General features: G+C 41.6%; 1 protein-coding gene across 10 annotated transcripts in view; it reads left to right on the top strand.

The window, feature by feature from the left end:
• Nucleotides 1-22,032, top strand: part of LOC112564759 (transcription factor COE3-like) — a 48,610-nt gene extending 26,578 nt beyond the window's left edge. For 2 of the 10 annotated variants that reach the window (XM_025239807.1, XM_025239809.1), the window contains exons 9-17: nucleotides 2,043-2,147; nucleotides 3,259-3,389; nucleotides 6,302-6,428; nucleotides 12,787-12,875; nucleotides 13,352-13,541; nucleotides 14,715-14,861; nucleotides 15,511-15,555; nucleotides 16,510-16,706; nucleotides 18,183-22,032. In XM_025239807.1, coding sequence (XP_025095592.1) covers nucleotides 2,043-2,147; nucleotides 3,259-3,389; nucleotides 6,302-6,428; nucleotides 12,787-12,875; nucleotides 13,352-13,541; nucleotides 14,715-14,861; nucleotides 15,511-15,555; nucleotides 16,510-16,706; nucleotides 18,183-18,191 — 1,040 coding nt within the window. In that variant the 3' untranslated portion in view covers nucleotides 18,192-22,032. Of the gene's footprint in view, nucleotides 1-2,042; nucleotides 2,148-3,246; nucleotides 3,390-6,301; nucleotides 6,429-12,786; nucleotides 12,876-13,351; nucleotides 13,542-14,714; nucleotides 14,862-15,510; nucleotides 15,556-16,509; nucleotides 16,707-18,182 lie in introns of all 10 variants that reach the window. The other 8 variants (XM_025239815.1, XM_025239816.1, XM_025239817.1 and 5 more) reach the window with 6 other exon arrangements.
• The last annotated feature ends 2,006 nt before the right edge of the window (nucleotides 22,033-24,038 follow it).

The following is a 24,038-nucleotide window of genomic DNA, read 5'->3' as shown; positions in this document are numbered from 1 at the left end:
CGGACACAGTCGCGGCTGTCCTCAAACTCTGGTTTGTACATCAAACCACCCTGAACCACCATAACCACCAGCAAACTGCTTGGTTTGGGGCAAGAAGACCACAGATAAACAAGATTTGCAGTGACTTGCAGGGCTAGATGGAAAAATGATTTCTAATTTTATAAATACGATCAATTCTAATAAACCAGACATTACTACATACGACTACTAATTAGCAGAGCAGCATCTAATAATTTATTAAGTAAAGAGCAAACGTGTTCAAACATTCAATGGCAAAGAATCTATAGATAATATACAGATAATTTGTAGGAAAGAAATGGCTTCTGCTTAAAATAATTAATAATCATGATTAAATGTGTTTTGAGAGATTTTAAAAAAGCGTTTGATACATCAAAGTGAACCATAGACAGGCCGGCAGACATGCGGATACAAACAGAATATGAACCGGACATTTTGCTTTATGCAAACACCAGAGTAGGAATATATTTTGTATGTAGTTTTATTAACATGCTATTTTCTCAACCTAGTAAATCAGGAAAAAAAACTTTTGAAAAGAAAATATCGTTAAATCTCGACCAGCCCTGGAAAACGATCGAGATAGGAAGAGATAAGTTGTGCTCAGTGTCTGTGGCCAGTCGCACGCCAACTGCGCTCGTTTATCTCTCGCTACATCATCATTTCACAGAGAGAGAGATGGAGAGGCAGGCTGGGGTGGGTGTGGTGGGGTGGGGATGTAGGGAGGAACACAGAGGGTTTTAGCTCATGACATCTACACACAGCAGGCAGAGATGGTCTGATGACAGAGCAGTACAGTGTAAGAGTGTAGCAGGCAATTAAGTGGAAATTGTGTGAGAGCAGTAGAATCCCAATGCTGCCAGGGTCGGGGGAGAAACAAACGGTCCGGAAACAATAGAAGCGGTTTCAGGTTCCGGCCTCATCGGTCCTGCGCCAGCGCCGGCAATGAATTAAATCTGCTGCACCACCACACTGGCCTCGGTGCCAGACATCTGGCCATGTATTTGCCAACATGACCCCAACCACACCATTGATTCTTTTATGGAACCTCGTTTGCATCATAAATCATAAAATATGCTTATATAAAATATGTTTATGGAAATTGTAGATGTTTTAGGTAGATTAATAATGTATACGACCGACATAGTCTGACCTATATTCTGGCTTATAGAAACAGACAAGACCAAGCAGAAGGTTTTGTTTGCACTGAAACAATTCGTTATCTTTTCATTTTTCATAAGATTTTTACACTAACACGAATGAGTTGATAGGGTGATGTGGTGGTGGGAGGTGATGAGTGTGTTAATAAATGTTTAAAATATCAGATATCAGGCACGGTACAAAGTTTAGTTCTGTAAATAAAGTTAAATAAGTTTGATAACACATTGTAATCCAGCACTTATATAACTTTTAAAAATGTTAAGCCAACATGATTCTTTCCTCACAATTATATTTCCATATCCATTTGGTCGCTCCTAGCTGTCCTCTCTGTCTTCTTGTCTTCGATGAGTCGCTCTTTGCTGTGACATCTGTCTTCTTGTCTTCCATGAGTCGCTCCTAGCTGTCATATCTGTCTTCGTGTCTTCCATGAGTCGTTACTCGCTGTCATATCTGTCTTCTTGTCTTCCATCACTCGCTCCTGGCTGTGACATATGTTCTTGGCTTCCATGAGTCTGTCAAACTTCATCCTCGCCGCCCATTCCAAGCCGCCCAGATCCACCCTCCATGTCCGAGCCCCGTCTAGCGAGAACACATTTCATGTTCATCACACAAAGTGATGACGTAGAAAGCAGATTTGCATTCCAGCCCGGATGTTTACTCTTCCGTCACCTTAGTAGTCAATGGCAACGTTCGCTCACATTGACAGGCGAGCGAGTAGCTAAACGGAAAAACTACCCTACCGGAAACAAAGACTTATAAAGGAGGGAGGATGGACGGAATAGGATGGACACAGGATCTGAACACAACTCCTCCCACATGTGACCCCATGTGACCCAGCCAATGACCTGTTTTCTGTGGACAAACAGATGCACTCGAGCACTTTGGCCCGCTAGACGCAGCTGATGCCATAGAGAGCAGGCCATTGAGGAAATCTAGTTCCGGTCTTGTTTCCAAGACTTTCGGTCAGACAGGTAAGGGGAGGACAACTGAGGCAGATGTATTCTGACTACAGAGAAATGTATTCTCACTATTCGTGCTTATAGACATGCAGAGGGTGGATAGAGTCGAGGCGACAATGTAGTCATCAGGCTCGACAATGACTGTTGATATGCTGGATGATGACCGATTGTTAATAGGCTAGAAAATGACAGATTGTTGACACCAAAATAGAACAGTTTTATAGGCAATAGAAACAGCTTTTACAGTCTATTGATCCATCATGCATATAATAAAAAAATTAATTGTTCACACTCGCAAACAGACACACACACACGACCCACACTCCCATCCCTAAAGACAACCGTCCAGAGGTCCTGTCCGACACTCCCAACTCATTTTTTTGCGATGATTGTCGAATGTCGATGCAGTAGATGCTAAAGTATTTCAAGACTGCACTGAACGACTTCAGCTTCTAAACAAATGAAAGAAACTAAATCCTGCAATGTGTCCTTCCACCCTGAAGCAGGTGCCAGAAGATTTTAGCAATGATTCACCAAAAGCAGGACCTCGCTAACTTTTTCGACGAATATGATCTCTGTGCACGTTCAATTCCCTTTATTTCTTTCATGATTTATTTAGTGTTCTAGTTATTTGTCTGTCTGCGTCTGTGTGTCGTTCGCTTGTCTGTGACTGTATTACTGTGTATTCCTACTGCTCCACGTGTGTGTGCGTGCGTTCACTTGATTAGACTGCGTGTTTGTGTGTGTGTATGTGTTTTCACTTGACTAGACTGTGCGTGTGTGTGTGTGTGTGTGTGTGTGTGCGTGTTTGTGTGTGTGTTCACTTGACTAGACTGCGTGTGTGTGTGTGTGTTCACTTGACTAGACTGCGTGTTTGTGTGTGTTTTCTCTTGACTAGACTGCGTGTTTGTGTGTGTGGACGCGCACGTGTTCGCTCCCTCTCCCTGTCACTATGGTTTGTACGCAGGCGTGGCGAGAAGCTGTAACGGTTTTAACGGTAAATTATGCATGGCAGCGTTTATTCCTGGCATGTAGTGTGCATTAGCCCGGGTAGATGAGCCTGACCTCTGAGTGAGTGATTGCATATAACTTGTGTGTCTTGTGTGTGTTGGCTACACTGCAGCTACCCCCATCATCAAGGCTATCTGCCCCAGCGAAGGGTGGACGACAGGGGGCACAACCGTCATCATCATCGGCGATAACTTCTTCGATGGTCTGCAAGTTGTCTTCGGGACCATGCTTGTGTGGAGTGAGGTGAGCACTGGAGTCTTCTTGTCCTCTTGCTTATTGTTACTAACCTGCTTCACAGACCCTCCGCTGTGAGGAGGCTGTGAAAGTGTCTCCTTCGGCGCCGTTAGATACTGTTTATGTTATTGTCACTTTCCATGCATTTTAGGATTTTATTGATTCTATATCACTTCTCTTCTCCATTTTTATTGCTTTCTTTGTATTACCTTTCTTCTGAAAAAATAAAAGAGTCACACACAGCTCGCTCCAGTCCGAGTCCAGGTGTTCTACCGTTGAGTCAAAATGAGGGCAGAAACGATGCCCTACCTGCCGTGGTCAGGTACATGTTGATATAGCACCCTGTCTGCCCTGTATTTTGCATCCATTTACTCATTAGCTACCCTTCAAATTAACGACTACCATGCCTTTCCTAGGGGGCGCTGTAATACGCCATTCACTCGGTTTGTCCAAACTACCGTCCGCCGCAGTATTTTCCTGTCCTGCCGCCAAGAGGCTGAGCACAGCTCACGCCCACAGTCGCTGGTGGCAATAAACTATATTAACATTGGTCGTTATATGTAATGTCCATCTTGTCACTCTGTGTCTGTATACAAACAACACCTGCAGCATCGTTCTTCACTACAGGAAAGAAAGAGAGGTTGGCCTCTCTGGTAGCCAATCCTGGGGTCCGTCCTCACCCGCTGTCTGGAAACATGGAAACTTTCATTAAAATCTCAAAAGAACAAAACTCGCTAAAACATGTATAATAAAGTCACGTGGGAGGTACTGGTGACCGAATCAGACGTGTGGGAGGTACTGATGCCTCAGCCAGATGAGGCGAAGAGGTTTGTTACTATTCTACTATCTCTGGCCTCTAAACTTTCACCACCATTCTTACAACAGTTGCGCCCACACCAGGGTCTTGGTTACCGGAAGCAAGTGGTCTGATGAAGACTGTGGCTCAATGGCGTGCTTAATTCTCGCTCCATCAAGACAGCGCACGCGCACTGCACCGTCCACGCCTCGCGCCGATCGTGATCTGAGAGAGAAAGAGGCGGGGGCGGAGGCGGGGGTAGGGAGGGAGGGGGCATGCCAAGTCCTCGCGCGGACGATGACGAGGTGTTGCCCTATAGTCTGACAAATGGTCTGAGAAAAAAACAGTCGGGAGGACTAGGTGATTCCACTGCCTTCCCAGCTTCTTTCGCGTGTAAAGACCATGCTTATAAGGCCAGCAGTCCGCCATGGTGACATCACTCACTGTTAGTCCTTGGCACCTCTTGACAGCAAAACACTTTAGTGGCGGACCAGAAGAAAAGGAGATTCAGTTTTTATTTATTTTTGACTGTTCACCAGTTGTTTCACCGAGAACTAGAATTATCACTAAGAGCATTGTCACAATCGCTGACCAGCACAAATAATGTATTACCTCAATAGAAAAATAAGTAACTCAAAATTTATAAAAATTAATATAAAAAAACCTTATGACAATTCACAAGTCTCTGATAATGCAAAGTGCAGATGTCATTCACACGATCCTCGCCGAAACTCAATTTATCCTCCGAGCAGTTACTGAGTGACAATACCAAGTACCTACTTCAGACACTGCCTTTTGTCCTAAATGGGAGATGGTTAGTTACAGTAATTAATAATCCTAGATAATCAAATGGTTATAGATGTCTTTCTAATTAATTGTGAATGTTAGTTAAACAGAGCGCCGACCATTCTTTCTGTTTATTTTTCCTTCTCGTGTCGCCTGCTGGAGATCGGTCCTCTGGATCCAAATAAACGCAGCCATTGTCCTGTTAACAACACCGCGATTTTCCATGTTTATTGTCAAGAATTCTTTAAAAGTCGAAATTAATGTTCTCGGAATTAAAAAAAATCATTTGAGATTCAGCGGCAGCCGGCAAGCGTGCTTCCCGATGAGATCGACAAGAAAGAGCAGATCGGGCCCCCGCCATGTTGACGGCCGGTAGCCGAGACTGTTTCGTGGAAGGCTCGCCAAGACTTGCTGATTGAATGATCCGGGGGTCAAGCCTGGAGTCGCGGGGAGTCGCCGCCCGCTCTTGGCTCTGCACTCTTTAAGAAGCTTCTGGAAATTGCATGCAAATGACTCCGCCGGCTGAAAGGCCCGACTGTGAGCTGACAGACCGGGTGGATGGTGTCGAGGACAGGAACACCTGTCAGAAACAACACCCGGGGTGTTCTGCCGCTCCTACCTTTGTCAGGGGGTAGTCCATATGCCGGGAGTGTTCAGCAAAGATCGCTGCGCCATTTAGCGAGAATGCACGAGAATCTTGGTTAGTTTGCTGATGATCCCGTGGAAAGTTTGTTGAAGAGAAAAACAACAAGAAGTCAACACTTCGTGTAGTCAAGCCATCGCGTCCAGACAGGCAGGCAAAGATAACTCAGGAAACAAGTCCAAAACGACTTGATTACCTCCTCCATCTTTGAACATCAGTTGGCTTACTCACTACCAACCTTCGCCATTCTGTTTACAGTTTAAAAGTCCATCATACTTCTGGTATTTCTACCCGAATGACACGCCAGACACTAAACACACCGAAACCTAAACCCACGAGATATATTGGACATGTTTAAATTAAACGAGTCCTCAGAACAGGACAAGAACTTTATATCTCATAATGTTATTAAAATGTTAAGAATTCTTAGATTTTCAAATAGTTTGCTGCCGCCAATGCATGCCAATTAATCCGGTGTTACTCAAAGAATTAATCAATCCCGTGTCGGTAAATCGTATTATGTACCCATTGTACTAAAGATAGTCACAAGCATCTAGTTTCTCTCTTGGGGCGCAAATAATAAAAGTTGTGAATTGTAAGAAGTGGTGAAGTGCATGTAGTTAGTGATCTTATTGTTTCACTTCATGTTTGGTCTTATTTTCTCTGTCAGCTCACTATGTGTGCTTTATGTTTCAGCTCATTACTTCACACGCCATACGGGTACAGACGCCACCCCGTCACATCCCTGGGGTTGTGGAGGTCACGTTGTCTTACAAATCCAAACAATTCTGTAAAGGTGCACCTGGACGCTTTGTTTACACAGGTAAGGCTCTTTCCTGCGATTCCATCTTTTCCTCCTTTAGTATTGTCTTCACTGTCGTCATCTTGAAGCAGTCGAAACCTGACATGAGGAACGATGTGTAGAGTTGTGTTGTTGTCACTGTGATGGAGCTGTCTAGTCAGTCTACCCGGTGCTGTTATCATGTTATCACTGTGAGAGAGCTGTCTAGTCAGTGTCTACCGCTGTCTAGTCAGTCTACCCGGTGCTGTTATCATTATGAGAGAGCTGTGTAGTCAGTCTACCCGGTGCTGTTATCACTGTGATGGTGCTGTCTACCCTGATGCTACTACCTGCGCCTGCAGTAAATGTCGGGTGATGGCTACTCTCTAGATGGCGCCCTTGTTTCCCCACCAAGCATCAAGCCTGGAGGGTTATCGACCCTCTATCCTCCATCTCCACCCGTAGTTTGGAGAGTTGACTGATCTCCAGTGCTTCATTCCTGTCTGGTCTCTATTGCTTACTCCTGTCTGCTTCAGCATCTGCTACACACACTATGCTACACACTATGCTGCAAACTATGCTACACACCATACTACACACTAAGCTACACACTATGTTACACACTGTGCTACACACTGCTACACACCATGCTGCTGTCGGGAGCGACATTATGTATTGCTGTATTGTCAGGCAGGTGACTTCTAAAAACATTCAACACTAAAAGCTGTACCCGCAGAATACCTGAGAACTCCACTAAATAAAAAATTTAGAATTTATGAGCTTCTGTCTGTGGCTGGTGGATGGTTATGATGACAAAGACGCTGGCAAAGATAGAAGGAGGAGAAGCGAGATGAAAGGTCGCTTAAGGATGATTAAATCATAGAGGTACATAAAATCACAGAGGTAGATATCAGTCATAGAGGTACATTTGATGGACGCCTGCGGCCCTGTCTCCTCGTCTCACGATTTTTATTGGACCTCAGTTCTCTTCGCATCAATATTTTAATGATGTTAACGATAACATCGACATTTATAAAAAGTCGAAGAAAGCTTGATGGCACGAAGAATAAACAAGCTTTCAGTGAATCATTTTCCGCCGCGGCAGAGGGCGCTGCACAGATTTATCATCGACGATGGCACCCTCAGAAAAACTGCCTCCCATTCTCAGGATATTGGGGCACCCCATGAACTCCATTATGAAGCGAGTGACAGAAAAAAGCATAATTTTTACATACAACTGTCAGGGGGAGTTTGAAAAAGATGGGAGAGGAGAATAGACAGACAGCGTGACGGAGAAATATTCCGAGTTGTGGACAGACTGTGTCCCTCCGATGTAACGCATGACCAGAGTGTTTGGAGAAGTTGTCGGGAGGGTTCTTGCTTCATTGTCACCGGACCGCAATAAAAGGATGAGGACTGCACCATCCCGAGGAGCCAGAAGGCCAGCAGCCTGAATGCATTTGTCAAGTGTGGCAGGGGCAGTGAGCTATGAAAGTAGGATGAGACATTAAATGGACCAACTGCCGAAATTAATGGATTCTGGGTCGTGCTCTTTGTTTTAGACTGAAGCTTGCTGGCGACACACAAACACAGACACCCCGCTCTCTTCCGCCCGCCTTCACTTTTCTGTTTAACCGAGATTTTGGAGGTGTTTCCCGGGTAAAATGCGAGCTGGGAGGTTTGGCACCTTGACTAAGATGTGTCTCGGTGCCGGCTTTGGTGACAAAGTCTGAGAGAAGACAAAGCCACTGTAGTGACAAGGACAAGTAACACTTTCATAGAAATCTCACCTTCACGTGGGTGACTGTCAACGGTCTTCAGAAACAACGAAATTTGCTGTAAAAATTCTGTGATGTAGCTTAACTGAGATCACTTAGAAAAGTTAGACATTTAAAAAACACAATTTTCTTAGAAACTTGTGACTTAATCGCTTTTTATAAGTTTGTGACCTAGCTAGAAAAAAATGAGACCTAACAACACAAATCAAGATTTTTTTTTAAAAGGGAGGGAGGAGAGTTTATGGCTTTTTTGAAAGTGAGGTGGCGGGGTGAGAGGTCAGATTCGGTATTTCAGTGGGTGCGTGTCTCGGGCAGTTGTGCGACATCAAAAGCTTTAGACAAATCAGCATGTCTGTGGTTTTGTGTCTGTTGTGACCCCCGGACCCCACTCTAGCCGCCATAACTGCGACCTCGCGTGCGTATGAGCCCTGGGGACAGCATGTTACGGGGCTGTTGGCAGGTAACTCTCATCACACGACCGCGCCACAGCCAGTTACCCCCCTTTGAGAAACAAACCAACAAAATAGGAAACCTAATTGATGGCTCTGGGTGGTTAAGATGAGAGCCTGCTGTACTCTGTGTGTGTCTGTGTGCGAGAAAGAGAGACTGTGTGTGTGTGTGCGTGCAATGTCACTGAGTCCATTCTTGTTTCTGACCTTAAAGGGATACTAAAGGGAAAATTAAACTGCTTAGAAACTCGTAAATAGTAGGATCAATTTGAATCTCGTCTATTTTCATGTCTGTTCATGTGAAAAAAGTTGAAGGTCTGTAGTAGAATGTTGCGTTTAAGAAGAGAAATTACACGGACTCTTTCGTCTGCTTCGACGAACTCTCGTTCTCGATCACGTGACCTTATGACGTTTCAGTAGGATTGTTTACATGTGAGACCGAACCATGCCTGCACCCGATTGCCACGAAAAAATGGGAAAAGATTCGACATTGTCATCATTTTCCGAAAGACAGATCGAGCCTTACAAAAAGAGTGTGTCATACAATAACAAGGCTCGATGCCACACGTTTGGGAGCACAGAGAGTGGGAGGTGTTATGCAAGCATTTTGTTGACGATCAGTGCTTTACTAGCCGGACCCGAAATGTCCGAACAGTTAGATTCGGCCTTCAAGGCACAGCTTCTGCCAGATGCAATTCCGACCATTTTTCAACACAATGAAATTTCTCGAAAAAGAATGAAGGATCTATCTGACAGACGAGTTTCACTTGCCAAACGACTACAACATAAACAGGTCAGTGTCAGTGCTATGTACTGTTACTGTGTTTACAAAATGCACTTTTCATTATTGGTAGATAACATTACAATATACATATATCAAAGACTGTATATATATATCTATAAAACAATAAACGTGTTATGTGGTACTTATAATAAGCGGGTTTCAATAGGTAAAAATTCATAGTACATGCATAATAAATGAAAAATGTCAGCATCAAACTGAAAGTGTAAAAGAAATGATTGTTGAAATCCTGTCACTTGTTACATTATTTTTTTAAAAATCATTGTTTGCTTTTATAAAATGAAATATTTTTAAATTCATATTTTTGAAAAGACAGCCTATTTGTTTATGAAATCTAAAAACAATGAAATTCATGTGAAAGGTATTTCCTACATAATGAGCTTATCAACAATAGTAGTGAAATCTATGTGCAGTACACTGCGGAAGTTAGAATTGATATTTCAACATTTGAAAATTAGAGTAATATTACTGATTGTGTTTTATGTTGGATACTGTAAAGAATTAAAAATAATAGCTTGATCACATGGTATAATCATACATGTTTTATTATTGTTTTAATGTTTTGTGGAATGATTACTTTATAAAACTTTAATGTTCAGACTATAACAAGTCAGTCACAACAAACAGTTCAACTGTGCTTAAATAAAGAGGTCCAGACCAGATCTCAGCTCCAATCCTGAAAGGTAATGGCCACTTTTTAGTTCTTTTCTCTTACACATCTCTTTTATCTAAAATTGGCATGAATTCCACAAACTGTGCCAGATATTTTCTTCTTATAAGGATATTCAAGGCCAAAAATATGTGCAGTTTTAAACACTTAGATAAAAATATAATTTTATATGGCTTTGTAAAATTTTTATGTGGATAAATTTTTTTCATAATGCAATGAAAAAGAAGGAAATTGTGTCTATAAATGTCTGCTAGGTGTGATCCTGATATTGATATGGGAGTCAGAAAATGAAAATGACACCTCAGAGTGGAATAATTCAGCAGTCGAGGAGCACCAGTAAACAAAATTTATATTGCAGTTACTAACAAACAGTCAGTACTTGATAGTTTATATCAGAAACATGCTAGCACAACAATTTAAGCTGATATTTAGCTATAAAAATGATTTATGGTTTTAACTATGATTTTAGTCTCGATATTTGTCTCTAGGAATTCTCAGAAAGATGAACTGGGCACAAATCCCTTCCTGGAAAGAAAATTTATCATTCACGAAAAGAAGTTGGAGGAGCTGCTGAGTGTCTGCAGGCAGTGTAGCAACCCCTCTATCACAACTATAGATGAGTGTCACATAGAAGTCAAATTTATAACCATATGCCAAGACAGCTCTCTGTGGCCATCATTACTCCTGGACATCACAGCCACACTCTTTTAGGCTTCCTAAATGTTCAACCTTTGACAAGTACACAAACACACATGTGTCTCAAATTGTCCACTTGGTTTATTGGAATCCATAACTGTGCAAGAATTAAGAAAATTATGACAAAATACATTGTTGAAACTGTTTTAAATGCTTACAGAGCAATCAAATGAAAAATTCACATGCAGTGGAACTTGAGGAAATAAAAAGATTAAGCCACATGTCTGTATATTATGTCAAAGAAAGAAATCAGTTCTCACACAGTTTTCCTTGCATTGTTATTAGTTTGTAAGAAAATAAAGAATGAAAGGTAAATTCAGCACCAAGTATTTCAGAAATGATGTTTGTAAAATAAAAATGCCAGATGCATGCAAGATTTGTTTTGGACATAAAGATAAAGTGTGTCCCATACCTGAGTTTGAACAAATAAAAGAAATTAATGTTAACAAAGGGAAGATTTTATTTTACAATTCATGTCAGATACATGATGCATCTGATACGAAGTGTGTCCAATAACTGGATTTGGATAAATGTAACAATTTTCCTGATGTATAGGGAACATTTTCTTGACAATTCACTTTTAAGCTTTTACTCTACATTTTTTTATGCTTCAACATTTGTTGTGGCCCTTCCTCACAATGCTCACAAATGCACCAGTCTGAAACTGTGATAAATGAATCTATGTAAATACACATTTAAACAACAAACATATAAGTTAAAAGCACAGGCATAATAACATATAAAGCAAACGTCTCTGCTTGAATTCTATTCATCGTTGTTATAAAGTAAGTCATTAGTGTAATTATTCAAACTATATCCCCAAAAAAGGCTGCAAATAGTATTATATTAAAGTATGTTTAAAATATTTAAATACAGATATTTCAAACTATTAATTTTTTAAACTATCCTTAGGAAAGTTCACTTAAAACCCAATTATCATATACAATGTGAATATTCCGGTGTGTGTGAGGAAATAATTAGCATACCAAATGTAATTTTATTTTTTAAATACACTACGAAGTGAATTCGTCAACAACAATGCCAGTGTAAAGAGTTTGAGTGCATTATGTTTATTTAAAGTGCTTGAAGGTAAAGCATGCGTTCACTTTCTGTTCCCGTGCACACAGTATGACTTACTTCTATAGTCCTACCAGAGATCTGTCCCTACAGATCTCTGGTCCTACGTACCTGCTTTGTGCTTCGACTGCTGCAACATTTTCCTCGTCTCCGAGGATGTGCAGTCGATTGTGAGCTGATGCAAGTGGTTTCAAATTGGTAAAATTGAACATTATTCATGGCCATCTCGATAGTTGATGACTTTGGAGATCACAAATCCAACTAAGAGACACCACCGATCACTATCCTAGCAATGACCACAGACACTTCCTGTCGTTTGTGACGTCACAAAAGACTCGTCTGCTTGACTCATCTCGGGAAGCTATCGTAGCTACTCGGCGGAAGGACACAAGGGTCGATTTCACTGGATTTTTTCGATTTTTATAAACATCGGCAACCGAAATAGTGCTAATAAGTGGTAATTAAGTGAGAAACGAATCCTTTATTTCTCCTGTATCGCTCTCGTGCTCTGTAATTCTAACTAAATCTATTTTTGAAACGTTTGACTGTCGCCACAGCCTTATCACTACCCTTTAGTATCCCTTTAAAATATTGGTTACAATAAGTACTTCTTTTTTAAAGATAAAGAATAATAATTAAAAAAATGTGCACGCTGATACATACAATCCATGCTTGATATTTCACAATATTTTAGAACAATAAAATGTCTCTTTGACATTCAGTGATTGTGTGAGAACACGAAAAAAAAAAGACACATGATGCCACTCAAAAATTTGTAGTTTCTGTGCTTGTTAGACAGTATTGCTAGTGCCCAAAGAAAGTCGAGGATCATGTACTCTCGGTTTGTATATCTGAATAATTTTATGTATTGAGAAATTTATTTTAGTTGTTAGCCTCAAACTTGACGAATGATTCATTTTGATGGCAGCGCTGACAGAGCCGACCATTGACTACGGCTTCCAGCGTTTGATGAAGCTGGTACCCAGACACCCTGGAGACCCGGAGAGGTTGCCAAAGGTAGGTAGTATTAACACAGATAATGTACTGTCAGATCACGTGGTGTCAACAGTCTGCTATCAAATTTCCAGATATTAGTATTTGGCCTGCGAAATGAATTAACATATTCTACAGCTACCATGAGCTCCATGTTTACCGCCGTTGTCAAATTCCAAGCGTATCACCAAAGTGTAGACTGTGACTCTCTCTCTCTCACACACAGACTGACTGCATAGAGAATTCGAAGTTGCTACAAACATTTTCGATTAATAAAAAAGTGCTTGAGAGGAAAATTTCTCTCGCATGCCTTAAAGAACATTGTTCAAAAAGAAAGGAAAAGATAAATTATCGGAGAACACTCTTTGTATATGTTTACATATTTATTTTGTTTACCATCCTCTGTGTGTGTCAGAGAGACATACATTGTGTTACATAGTATTGCCAGTTTGCCTGTCTGTGCATCGTTCCTAACACCATCCTGTGTGTGTTTGTGGCAGGAAATCATCCTGAAGAGAGCGGCGGACCTGGCAGAGGCCCTGTACAGCATGCCTCGCAACCCCAACCAGCTTCCCCTCCCGGCTCCCCGCTCCCCCGCCATGAATAACACCTCCATGGGGGGGTTCAACGCCTACCCGTCTCAGCTCGCCGTCAGTGTGGCCGACTCCGTCAACGGTCAGTGGGAAGAAGGTTGGTGTTCTCTCCAACCTTCATTCTGTGCCCCGCCCCTCCCCACCTTGCCTCCCTCAACACAATGCTCGACCTCCGCTTGTGGTCCAGACATCCTCCTCGTCCTCCTCTTCTGGTTGTGAGCCACTTAGTCTCTGACTCCCGCCATCACTTCATACCACTACTAACTGCCATGCATGTGGTTGCTGGTGTTACATCATGTCTCCTCAATCCTCATTCCTGTGTAGCATGTTTATTGGTGACATCACCGACAGTCCTGCCATCTTGTCTCCACTCTTGTAACCATGGTTACGCTCTGGCAGATGTGGTGAAGCTCTGCTGTTCTTAGCTCGTACAAGCTGTCCGCCTGATTGTACAGTGTACAGCTTGCATTTCCCTTTGCTATTCTCAGTATTAATGCAAGATTTTTTTTAATGTATTGATTCTAAAGTTATAATTATTTTTATTAAGAATATTGGAGAGAGGGTCTCATTAATTTCTGAAAAGCTTGTTGTCTGAATGAATCTGCATGGGGTGGCATAAATACCCACATTTATTTTTGAAAGGATGGCTCCTGAAATAATGTTGTATTGTTGAAAACACTTCTATCTATGCATTACAAAATGGATTGATTTACAGCACACACACACACACACACATGCACGACAAAAATAACAATAACAGGGGGGTAGAGGTTTTATTAGGGGTGGGGAAATTAAATATGGCAGTAAAAAGCAAAGATTCGGGTCATTCGCCGACACCAACATTTCTACTGCGGGTACAGGAGCCATCCTTGAGAGGGGCGGGTGTCCTGATGAATTTACTTTTGTCTGTGTTCTCCTCCTGATACCACCTCTTCCCTCTCCTCCCACATCGCGCGTGGCCGTGTTTTCTTGTCTGTGTGTCTGTGTGTCTGTGAGTGCGTGACTGAGTCAATGTGTGTATGAATGTGAGTTATATGTTAAGGGACAGCATTGACTATGGATCATTACAGGCTCTTACTGAGCTCAATTCCTGATTATCATTAGAATACAACTGTATTCACAGTACAAAACCAAATAAAATGTCTGACAAAACATACAGGTTCAGACATAAACATACAGGTTCATTACTAGAGGTTAATACGTAAAAATAAAGTTGTCCACATTGGTGCCTGTGAATGTTCACTTCTGATGGTGTTCATGGCGACTGCAGGCTACAGTCGAAGCCAGAGCTCCAGTGTGTCCCCCCGGGGCTACGGGTCCAACGGCTCCACACCCCACAGCGTCAACGGGGGAGCGTACGGCAGCAACCCCGCCATGAACGGCTACCACAGCGGGGCAGGACACTTAGGCAACATGGGTGAGTGGCAAACCGTCGGCTTTCTCTTTTTCTTCTGATCTCTTATGCAAGTTCAATTTTGTTGTATTGTTTGTTTTTTGTTTGCTTGTTTTTGTTTTGTTTTGTTGGGGTTTTTTGTTGTTTTTGTTTATGTTTGTTTGTTTTTGTTTGTTTTTTGTTTGTTTGTTTTTAGTTTTTTGTTTTTTTGTTTTTTTTGGCTATCGAGATTATATTCAATGCCTGCTAACTTCAAGTCGTTTTGTTAATTACATTTTATTCGAAGATTTGCATTATTTATATTTACGCTATTTTGTATCTTTATGAAATCATATCTGAGACCATATGAGACCTGATTCTGATCATATCTTTTACATCTACTGCTTTTATTTCAGTACTTTTTCTTTTTACCATTTTTATAATCCATAATAAAATACTATATACGTTGAAAAAGGATACATTATAAATATAAAAGGCTTTATAAATTATAAACTCTTTGGTCAATTCTTTTGTTTTATATACATTGAAGTTATGCTTGCTTTTCTAAATATGATTTAGTGCTGGTGTTAAAAATGTTATTAAATTTAATTCCAACTGATGAATTGCACAAATGACAAAATAAAAGCAGTCCACTTCTTCTTTTTAAATAAATGAACTTTATTCATCCTTTCAGGTTTGGACCACTTCCTGCGCGATGAAGCGAGTCGGTTAGGAGCAGGTAGGCAGCGACACTTGAGTTCTGAATGTTTTCCCTTTAATGATGTTCAGTAAATGTTTTGCACATGATGTTTATACTCAACATTATCAGTGATATACCTTCTTTTCCTGCACGTTTTGCTCATTTTATTTTACCACTGAATTTATCCATTTCTGACATTGAAGGATAGTTCACAAAAATTTAAGAAAGACTTGAAAACTATTTGACTTTGGTACCCCAACATCGCGAGCTAATCCATGATGAGAAATCCACACAATTTTCTATATTTTTCAGGTAAACATGAGAAATCATTTTCAAAAAGATATATTTATAAACAGAGTGATATATGTATCTGAAAATGTCTTTATATCAAATATTTTATTAATTTCTTTTCGAATAAGCTGAAATGCACACAGACTCTCTCTCTCTCTCACACGCACACACACTAGCTTATCTCTGTAATGAGTCCTCCACTCTCTCACTCTCCCCTGCACCTGTCACTTCAACAGCCTCAGGTGTGAAGTGTGTAAGACATGGCCACCTCACGGAGTAGCTTGTAGATATTTTGTCCTCTGTTCTGGTGGATAAACACCCGACTATATCCACCCGACTAATAGTGATCGTGGGTTTTCTCGCTGCTGGTGCTATCATTTGTATCATGAGTTTCCAAACACCAGGAGACAGAAAAGTAAGATTATCTGACAGCTTTATAGTGTTGAAAGCATCTGGTCTTGATATTGGTCTTCGTCATCATTATTAATGCGATGACTGTTGACAAACTCATCGTCTTTGTCGACCCTTGACTATGAATGGTGAATAATAAGTGAATTGTGAAGTCTATGAGCCTATGAACATAACATTTCTTAATATTAGACTAATCAAGAGATATGACAATGACCAAAGAGACAGGGGCAATGTCTCCGAAGACATCTCCCATCCGTGATAGTCATTCAGTGTCCTTCTGTTTCTCCACAGTTCCTTCTTGCAACTCCCCACCTCTGCCTCACCCGGCCCCACCCCATGGGTCCACCCCAGGTTTTGCGGGGGCGTGTGGGCCAGGGCTGTTCTCGCTGTCAGCCAAGCAGAAAAGTGCCTTTGCCCCCGTGTACCGGCCGCCTCTCAGCCCGACACCCGCCTACCAGGGGGCCTGGGCCAGCCACCCCCTGTTTCACGTTAGTAGCTTTGTGACATAGCACCAGTCTTAGCAAGCTTGCCACATCACTCTTCATCGCCAGTCATCCCCACACCGTCCTCACACCTTGAAAACATCATAACAACTATTGTTGTGTTGTAGCTGCCTGTGTAACATGTTGTTGTCTCTTGCCATGCTTTCTTGTTGGTTTCGTGACTGTGGCTGTTGACGATAAATAATTCGTTTGTCGAAATTTTGAACTATTTCTTTCAAATTTATTTAACTACCCTCTGTCGTGTGGGTTGCGTGGCATGTTTGTAGTATTGTATCTGTTTTTCACATTCTGAACAAACTAACAACTAGAAGAATTATTAGTCTGTTTGTTTGCTGAAGTGTTCTATGAATAGACCTCACGTCTGGAAATCATTTATAAATAAATCACAGAGGGCAGCATAGTATGAGTAGAAATAATTATTAAACAGATCGTAACCGGGATTGTATAGGAATAATGAGTAAATAATAAATTCCATACAGAGATAATGAGTTAATTTTCAAAAGTTGTGACATTGTGGGCGCATGCCCAGCTGGAATGTGACGTAATGTAACGTACGTTAAGTATTCATGTAAACTAACTGTAGCTCTTTGTTATTGTTACATTGTGTCTCATATTTGTCCCCGAAACTTACTGTCTCATCTTTAGTCCGTGTAGTGTCCTTCTCAGCATTCAATCTATTGAAATTGTTTCTCACATTTCCCTTGCCCGCCTGCTAGACATGTAGTCTGTATAGAATAATGTCTGACACACTACTAGACAGTCTATATAGTGTAGTGTCAGAAATACTCTTAGACATTTACAAATTTGGTATTTAGCCTGACAATCACAGCGTTTGACTTTGTGTTGTTTAAAAACCTCGCGAGCTGAACGCAGACAAACTTGTTGAATGTAGAATCTGACATTTCTGTTTAGTCGTGCCGAGTCTCACGTGCAGCTAGGTTTCGCTCATTGCCATCACCGTTAAAAACTGTTACAAACTTTGCTCAGGTTTTCTTGAAGTCACCCTAATGTGGTTGACATTGAGGCTGCACTGATAACACAGTAGAGGCCTGTTTAGACATGAACGACGTGCGCTAGACCTGACAGGAGTTCAATTAGTATCTCAGTTGTCCGGAAAAATTATTAAAATTATAAAAAAGCTAGGTCTGAGCTGGACATTCTGTGTCACACACTTGTGTCTCCAATACCTAGAGGAAGGCCAAAAGTGAGCACTGACAAAAGAAGAGAAAGATTTCTATTATTGTTTAAACCAATAGTTAGGTCTTTTCCACAAGTTTCTGTCTAGTGACAAAGCTTAAGAGGTTAATTACAACGATGACCTTTAAACTGAAAATTGTTTGTTTGTAATCAGACCCTAGAAGCTGCCTTATCCTCCCTAGATGACATTGTGTCGATGGTATTTCTGTCCACCTCAGTCTTAGTGATCGCTCAACGTGTTCTGGTCTTTGCGGTGTGTTTCAGCAGGAATGAGCAGTATAGTTACCTCCCCTTTCTCCAGTGTTAACCCATTCGGCCTGCCCACCTGCGGGACACAGGGCTACAGCACCTCCATCGTGTCTCCGGCCAAATGACCTGTGGTTCTGGGATGACAGACTACACCAACGCCGTGACTCCAGCCAGTCCTGACGTCAGCTGGTGGGAGCACCACCACCACCACCACCGCCACCACCTACACCACCTACACCACCATGTCCTGCCGTTGTCCGCCTGTCGCCAGCCTGTCTCTGTGACGTCACACCTTGAAGACATGGCGGCGGCTTTGCCACCATTGGACTCGGCGAGAGAAAGACTCGGCAGGACTGTATCTGTACATAGCTCTGACGTCAGACACTGCCATGAGAACTGTTCACTGGGGGAGGAACCACTTTGGGGGGAAGGGGATGGTTAAATGTAGCACCCAAGAGGTGCAGTCAAGGATTTGTGATTTGTGAACTGTGAATGGCGTGGGTCAGCTGACATCCCAGACGACGGTGACAGTCTGATCACAGCACCAGCCCTGGTTGTGGACAATGTGTACAGAGGAATGATGGTAACCATGGTGAACAATCACACAGACAAAGTATTCACTAAGGACGTTTCTAATTGGCGATGTCAAGTTTTGTCTACTTAAAAGAAAAAAAAGGAATGCACGTATGTACATATCCGATGTCTTTGGGTCTGTGAGGTTAGGACAGTCCGTGGAGTCCATCAGCTGTGAACAAAGACTGAAAGTCTGAAGGCGGGCACTGCTCAAGTCCCCCACACGTTCAATTTTCCTTGCCTTTGTTCTTGCCATTAAGAAACAACAAAAACTTCTACAGAAACCTGTTAAATTTTATGGGGTGGGCGCACAGTTTATGACAGAAGACCAGGACAGTATTGACAAAGCCAGGGAGAGGAGCGCCCCCCTACGGAACCTTGTGCGATGACGAAGAGCTGAAGTTCAAAGGTCGAGATGCAAGAGACTGTGTGTTGGCGCCACCTTCGCTCGCGCAATATTCTTGTGGAAGGAATGTGTTGTGAGTCCACCTTGGTCACACAGTGAACTCAGGACAGGCCAGAGTGAAATAAAGGCTCAAAGTTGAATGTTCCAGAGTATTATATTTCATGCTTTATTTGTTTGGGTTTTTAAAAAGAAGAAACTAAAAGTATTTGGAATTCGTGTCTCTGAAACTGAGAACTTGTTTACCGCGCGGAGAATTAAACTTTGCATCTTTGAAAAACCTGCTCAGAGTCTGTGTTATTCTACCTGGCCAGTGAAGAGTACAAATCCCTGGAAAAGATTAAATCCGGGAGAAGGATGGAGAATAATAAATAAATAAACAGTGTTGGCTCGTTGTGGAGAATGTCCTTTAGCTCGGATTGTGGACCTGAAGGATGAGATGATGATTGAGCCTCAAGGCTCAGTGTAGGAATACAACACTGACCAGATGGGAGGAGAGGACAGGCTGTACAGCCAATCAGAGAGCACGGTTGTCCTGAAGTCCACAACACTTACCGGATTTGACTTACTTCAAGTGGAGCTCAGGAGAAACAAAGCTGTTTGAAGAATGACAGAATATTTTATGAAAGATATCTATTTCACTCCAATCTTTCTGCTGTGCCAAGTACAAAGTTCATTCAAGCCAGGTGCAAGATGTGCCATGGTAACAGTCCCACTTATCTCTCTTTTTGTGTATATGCATTCGTGTTTTATCATCGTATATTCCTGTTTCAAAGACTGGCAAAATCCTGCATGTGATTTTGAACGAAATCTTGCCACAAGAACTTTTCATGTATGACTGGTTTAGTATATTAAAATGTTTGCTGTATATGAATGTCCCACAATCTTTTTTTCTATTTAAAGTCTTTTGAAGGGAGTGTCTTCGATGTGAAGGCGACCTTTGACTTGTTATGTGTGTTTTTGGCTGTTTACATGTCATCATCGGAACCTTTGTGTACAGTTCTGTTATCTTATGACACACGAGTCTAGACTCTCATGTAATCATCAATTTTCAAACTTTTCAAAGCAAACAAACAAAAGATAATTTTTTTAAATCACCAAAAAACCCAAAGCTCGGATTAGTAAAGAAATAGTTCTTTGATATTGAAATTGTGTGTTGATAATAATATTTACTTAGAATTTTCAGAATTTCCTTGGGCGATTTTTCTAAAATATTTTTTTTATAATAGAATGTAAATAAAAAATTAAAAAACAAAATTTATTCAACCCTTTTTTTTAAAATTCTGAGTTAAAGCTGGGTTTATATTTAAAATATCGGACCTGAACGTGAAATGAAATAAATGAACTCTCAAAGTTCAAGGCTGATCGAGTCAAGCATGAAATTAAGGTTGCTAGCTGGTGATCAAAATACATGTAGTTTGTTACGAAAATTTACAGTGATTTTTTATAATTAATTTTTTTAAAATCCTGTTAATACATCTCGCGAAACAAGATTTTAACCCTTGAACTGCAGTGTTCAAAAATTCGTGTAAAGAAAAAAAGTATTTTCTCTGATTTTGGAAATTATTACATTTTAGTGAATTAAACCCGATCCTTTGAAAATAACATTGCAATGGAGCTTGAAATAAGTGAGACCAGACTTTGTATGTTCACATCTCGTTGTCGGGGATTTTTTTTTTCTTTTTTTTTTTTTTTTTTTTTTTTTTTTTTGAAATATCGAGTTTTTGAGAGTAATCCGTATTTATCGTTGAAACTTTCAGAACTATTAGAAAGAAAAAAAAGTAACCTCTCCTCCGTACATTGCAACTGTCAGACATACACTGGTCTCAGAATTGTTGAAATCGGTGAGTTTCATTTGTTGTGGCTTTTCCAGTCTCCATGATGCATTTTGAATCGCTGCCATTGCTGTCCATATCTCACTGCTCCAAAGCTGATTTCTTGTGGTTGGTATGGTAGTTGCTGCTGTTGTTTTCTTTCTCTGTTTCATGTGTGTAATCTCTGCCTTCATTCTTCAGTTCCTCTCTTCTCGTCACACCATCCTCACAGTCTAGTCACAGTTTATTCATACTCCTCTTGTCTTGAAATCACCCTTCCCTCGCCACCATCAAGACCACCATCTTGAATGAATGGTCACGTGACTTGGCAATGTGATTAATCGCAGGTTGAGTCTGTGTATTGCTGTCGCACATTTCACCAATTTGTACACAAGTGTAGTATAACAGAAATCTTCTTTTTTGTATCTTGTAGCAGAGTATGAAATAAACAACACATCAAAGTTTGGATTTCGCAGATAGACACTTCAGTCCACAATACAAACAAGGAGATGTATTTTAAAATTATTCACATCTATAGAATTGTTTCTACCCGTTTACTAAAGTAATTTCTTTGTAAAGGAACGTTCTGGTGGAAGATTGATGTTACTCGAAGTTGTTACAGGTGAAGTCAGTAATATCACTGTCTCCTTACTGTCCTCTAGACACTAGAGACCTCAGGTTGAGAATATTTTTGAAAAATTAACTTGACAAAGTCAGATCTTATAACGTTAGAAAATGTGTGAAACGTCACATCACATCTCTTCACCAATTCACATCACATGATACCAGCTGTTCAAATTTCCGCCACTCACTTTCTCGTCCTCACAGTCAATCTTTCAGGTTTCAGGTCTTCTTGCAGATGCACCTTGTCACGTGGTCTGACCTGCCGACCTTCTTACTGAACTCTCTCTTGTCTCGTCCCTCTTCACCTTGTGTACACAATGATGGTGACACACATTCTAGTCCCATTATATGAATGCAAAAAATACTCGAATTTTTGTGAAAAGGTTTATATACACAATGTTTATTGGGTTCACATCAGAGTTGGAGCGCCATTAAACTGATTTAATTTGAACTCTGTGTGTGTGTGTGTATGTTTGGTTGGTTGGTTGGTTGGTTGGTTTGTTTGTTGTTTGTTTGTTTGTTTTGTTTGTTTGTTTGTTTGTTTGTTTGTTTGTTTGTTTGTTTGTTTGTTTGTTTTGCGCATCATTTATGTTCAACACATGTGAACAGCCGCTGAGGAAAAAAAATCTTTAACCCTAGAGGGCTTTTTAAACTTCATTTCATTGCCTTCCCTTCTGCCTCTCTCTGAACGCACGCTCGCACGCACGCACTCACTCACATACACACTCACTCACACACACATGTACACAGCCGACATTGCTAGACGGTGTATTACGTGACAACAACGCCAGCCGCCATTATCGTCTCTATCACGTGAATAAAATCAATATGGCAATTTTTCTATCATCAACGTCAGCGAAAGCCGAGACGCCGATGTTAATGTGCGAAGAGAGTAGCCCTCGTCAGGGGGGCAGGGAGGTTTGTTGCCAGCACCGACTGACTTGCAGGCATCAACAAGAAAGAATTAACGGGAGCGGACACGGGAGGACCCGGAAATGGGGCCTAGGCAGCCACGGCGCATGCGTACATGCAGCAGTTCTGTTGCAGTGCGTGACATCTGCTCACCAGCATTGTTCTTTTTCTGGCTGGATGAACACTCCCGGCCATTGTCCTGCGCATGTCTGGCGCTGCAGCGGTGTAGCAGTTAGTGGTCACGGCTAGCCAAGCCTGCACTCCACGCCGAGTCCCGGCCAGCCTTTTGTCTTGGCCGCCATCTTGGACAGCGCCGCATGACGGTGCCATCTGTCGTCTGCTACAGTGTCACAGTTCAGTTTGGTGTGAAATCCTTTCAAAGGCTGTCACTTCCCAGCATTTTTTGCACTGAAGTCGAAGGCTGTCAGAGGTCAAAGGACGCACACAGTTCAAGGCTTTGTGTGAGGATAAAGTGTAAACATAACAAGGTCAATAAGTGCTTAAAGTGCATTTCTTAACCTTGTGGCAAGACTGCTAAAATTTAAAAATAAAACTGTAGTAGGAGTAAAACCATAATTTTCATCTTTCATTGACCTTTTATGAAACCATGGAGACAGTTTCTAATTAAAACAAACACGGAGCCGCAATTTCTATCGAATGTAGACTAAACAAAGAGAATGCAGTCAGTAATCTCATCAAATTTATCGCAAAAATCATCAAAGACAAACATCCGTCAATTGCGCTCGATCCCTGTCCTCATTATCTACCAGTGTGCACCGATATCGATGGGGTTTTTTTTCAAATTTTTAGTTTTGTTTAATCAATCCTCCTCTCCTATTCAATTAACCATCTACTTCCAGCGCTGCACCTCCTTTAGTGGAGGTTCCTGGCGGTGAGCGACAGTCATCATTGCATTATATGGCTGTGTGTGGTACCTGTCTGTCCACACTGTCCACCTGTCTGTCTATACTGCTGTCCAGCTTTCTCATCGGCAGTACCCCTCACACACACACACACGCAGACACGCACACACCACTGCTACCCTCAAAGAAAGTAAGGGAGAGGGGAGGCGGGCAGACGATTGTGAGGCCAGGGACACAAGCCACCAGCGCCAGCGACGTAATCACAAATCAAAGAGCAGCCGCCCTACAACCACCACGACCACTATGACGTCTCGGCAAGACGTGACGCTCACGTGGGCAGTACGTCCAGCGCTGGAAATAAGATGAGTGATGAATGTCTCTTGGCCCTCTCCATGGTGATCGATGTGTCAAGACTGCTGCACACTGACAAAACACGTTCAGACCATATCACTGCTAAATGTGTCAAGTCCATCTCACTCTGCTAAATGTGTCAAGTCCATCTCACTCTGCTAAATGTGTCAAGTCCATCTCACTCTGCTAAATGTGTCAAGTCCATCTCACTCTGCTAAATGTGTCAAGTCCATCTCACTCTGCTAAATGTGTCAAGACCATATCACTGCTAAATGTGTCAAGACCATCTCAAAATTATTTTTTTTTAAACTAGCTGGAACGCAGCATTGCT

The sequence above is a fragment of the Pomacea canaliculata genome, linkage group LG5 (assembly GCF_003073045.1).
Source record: "Pomacea canaliculata isolate SZHN2017 linkage group LG5, ASM307304v1, whole genome shotgun sequence".
NCBI classification, from domain to species: domain Eukaryota; kingdom Metazoa; phylum Mollusca; class Gastropoda; order Architaenioglossa; family Ampullariidae; genus Pomacea; species Pomacea canaliculata.
This window is presented reverse-complemented; position numbering and strand designations above follow the sequence as displayed.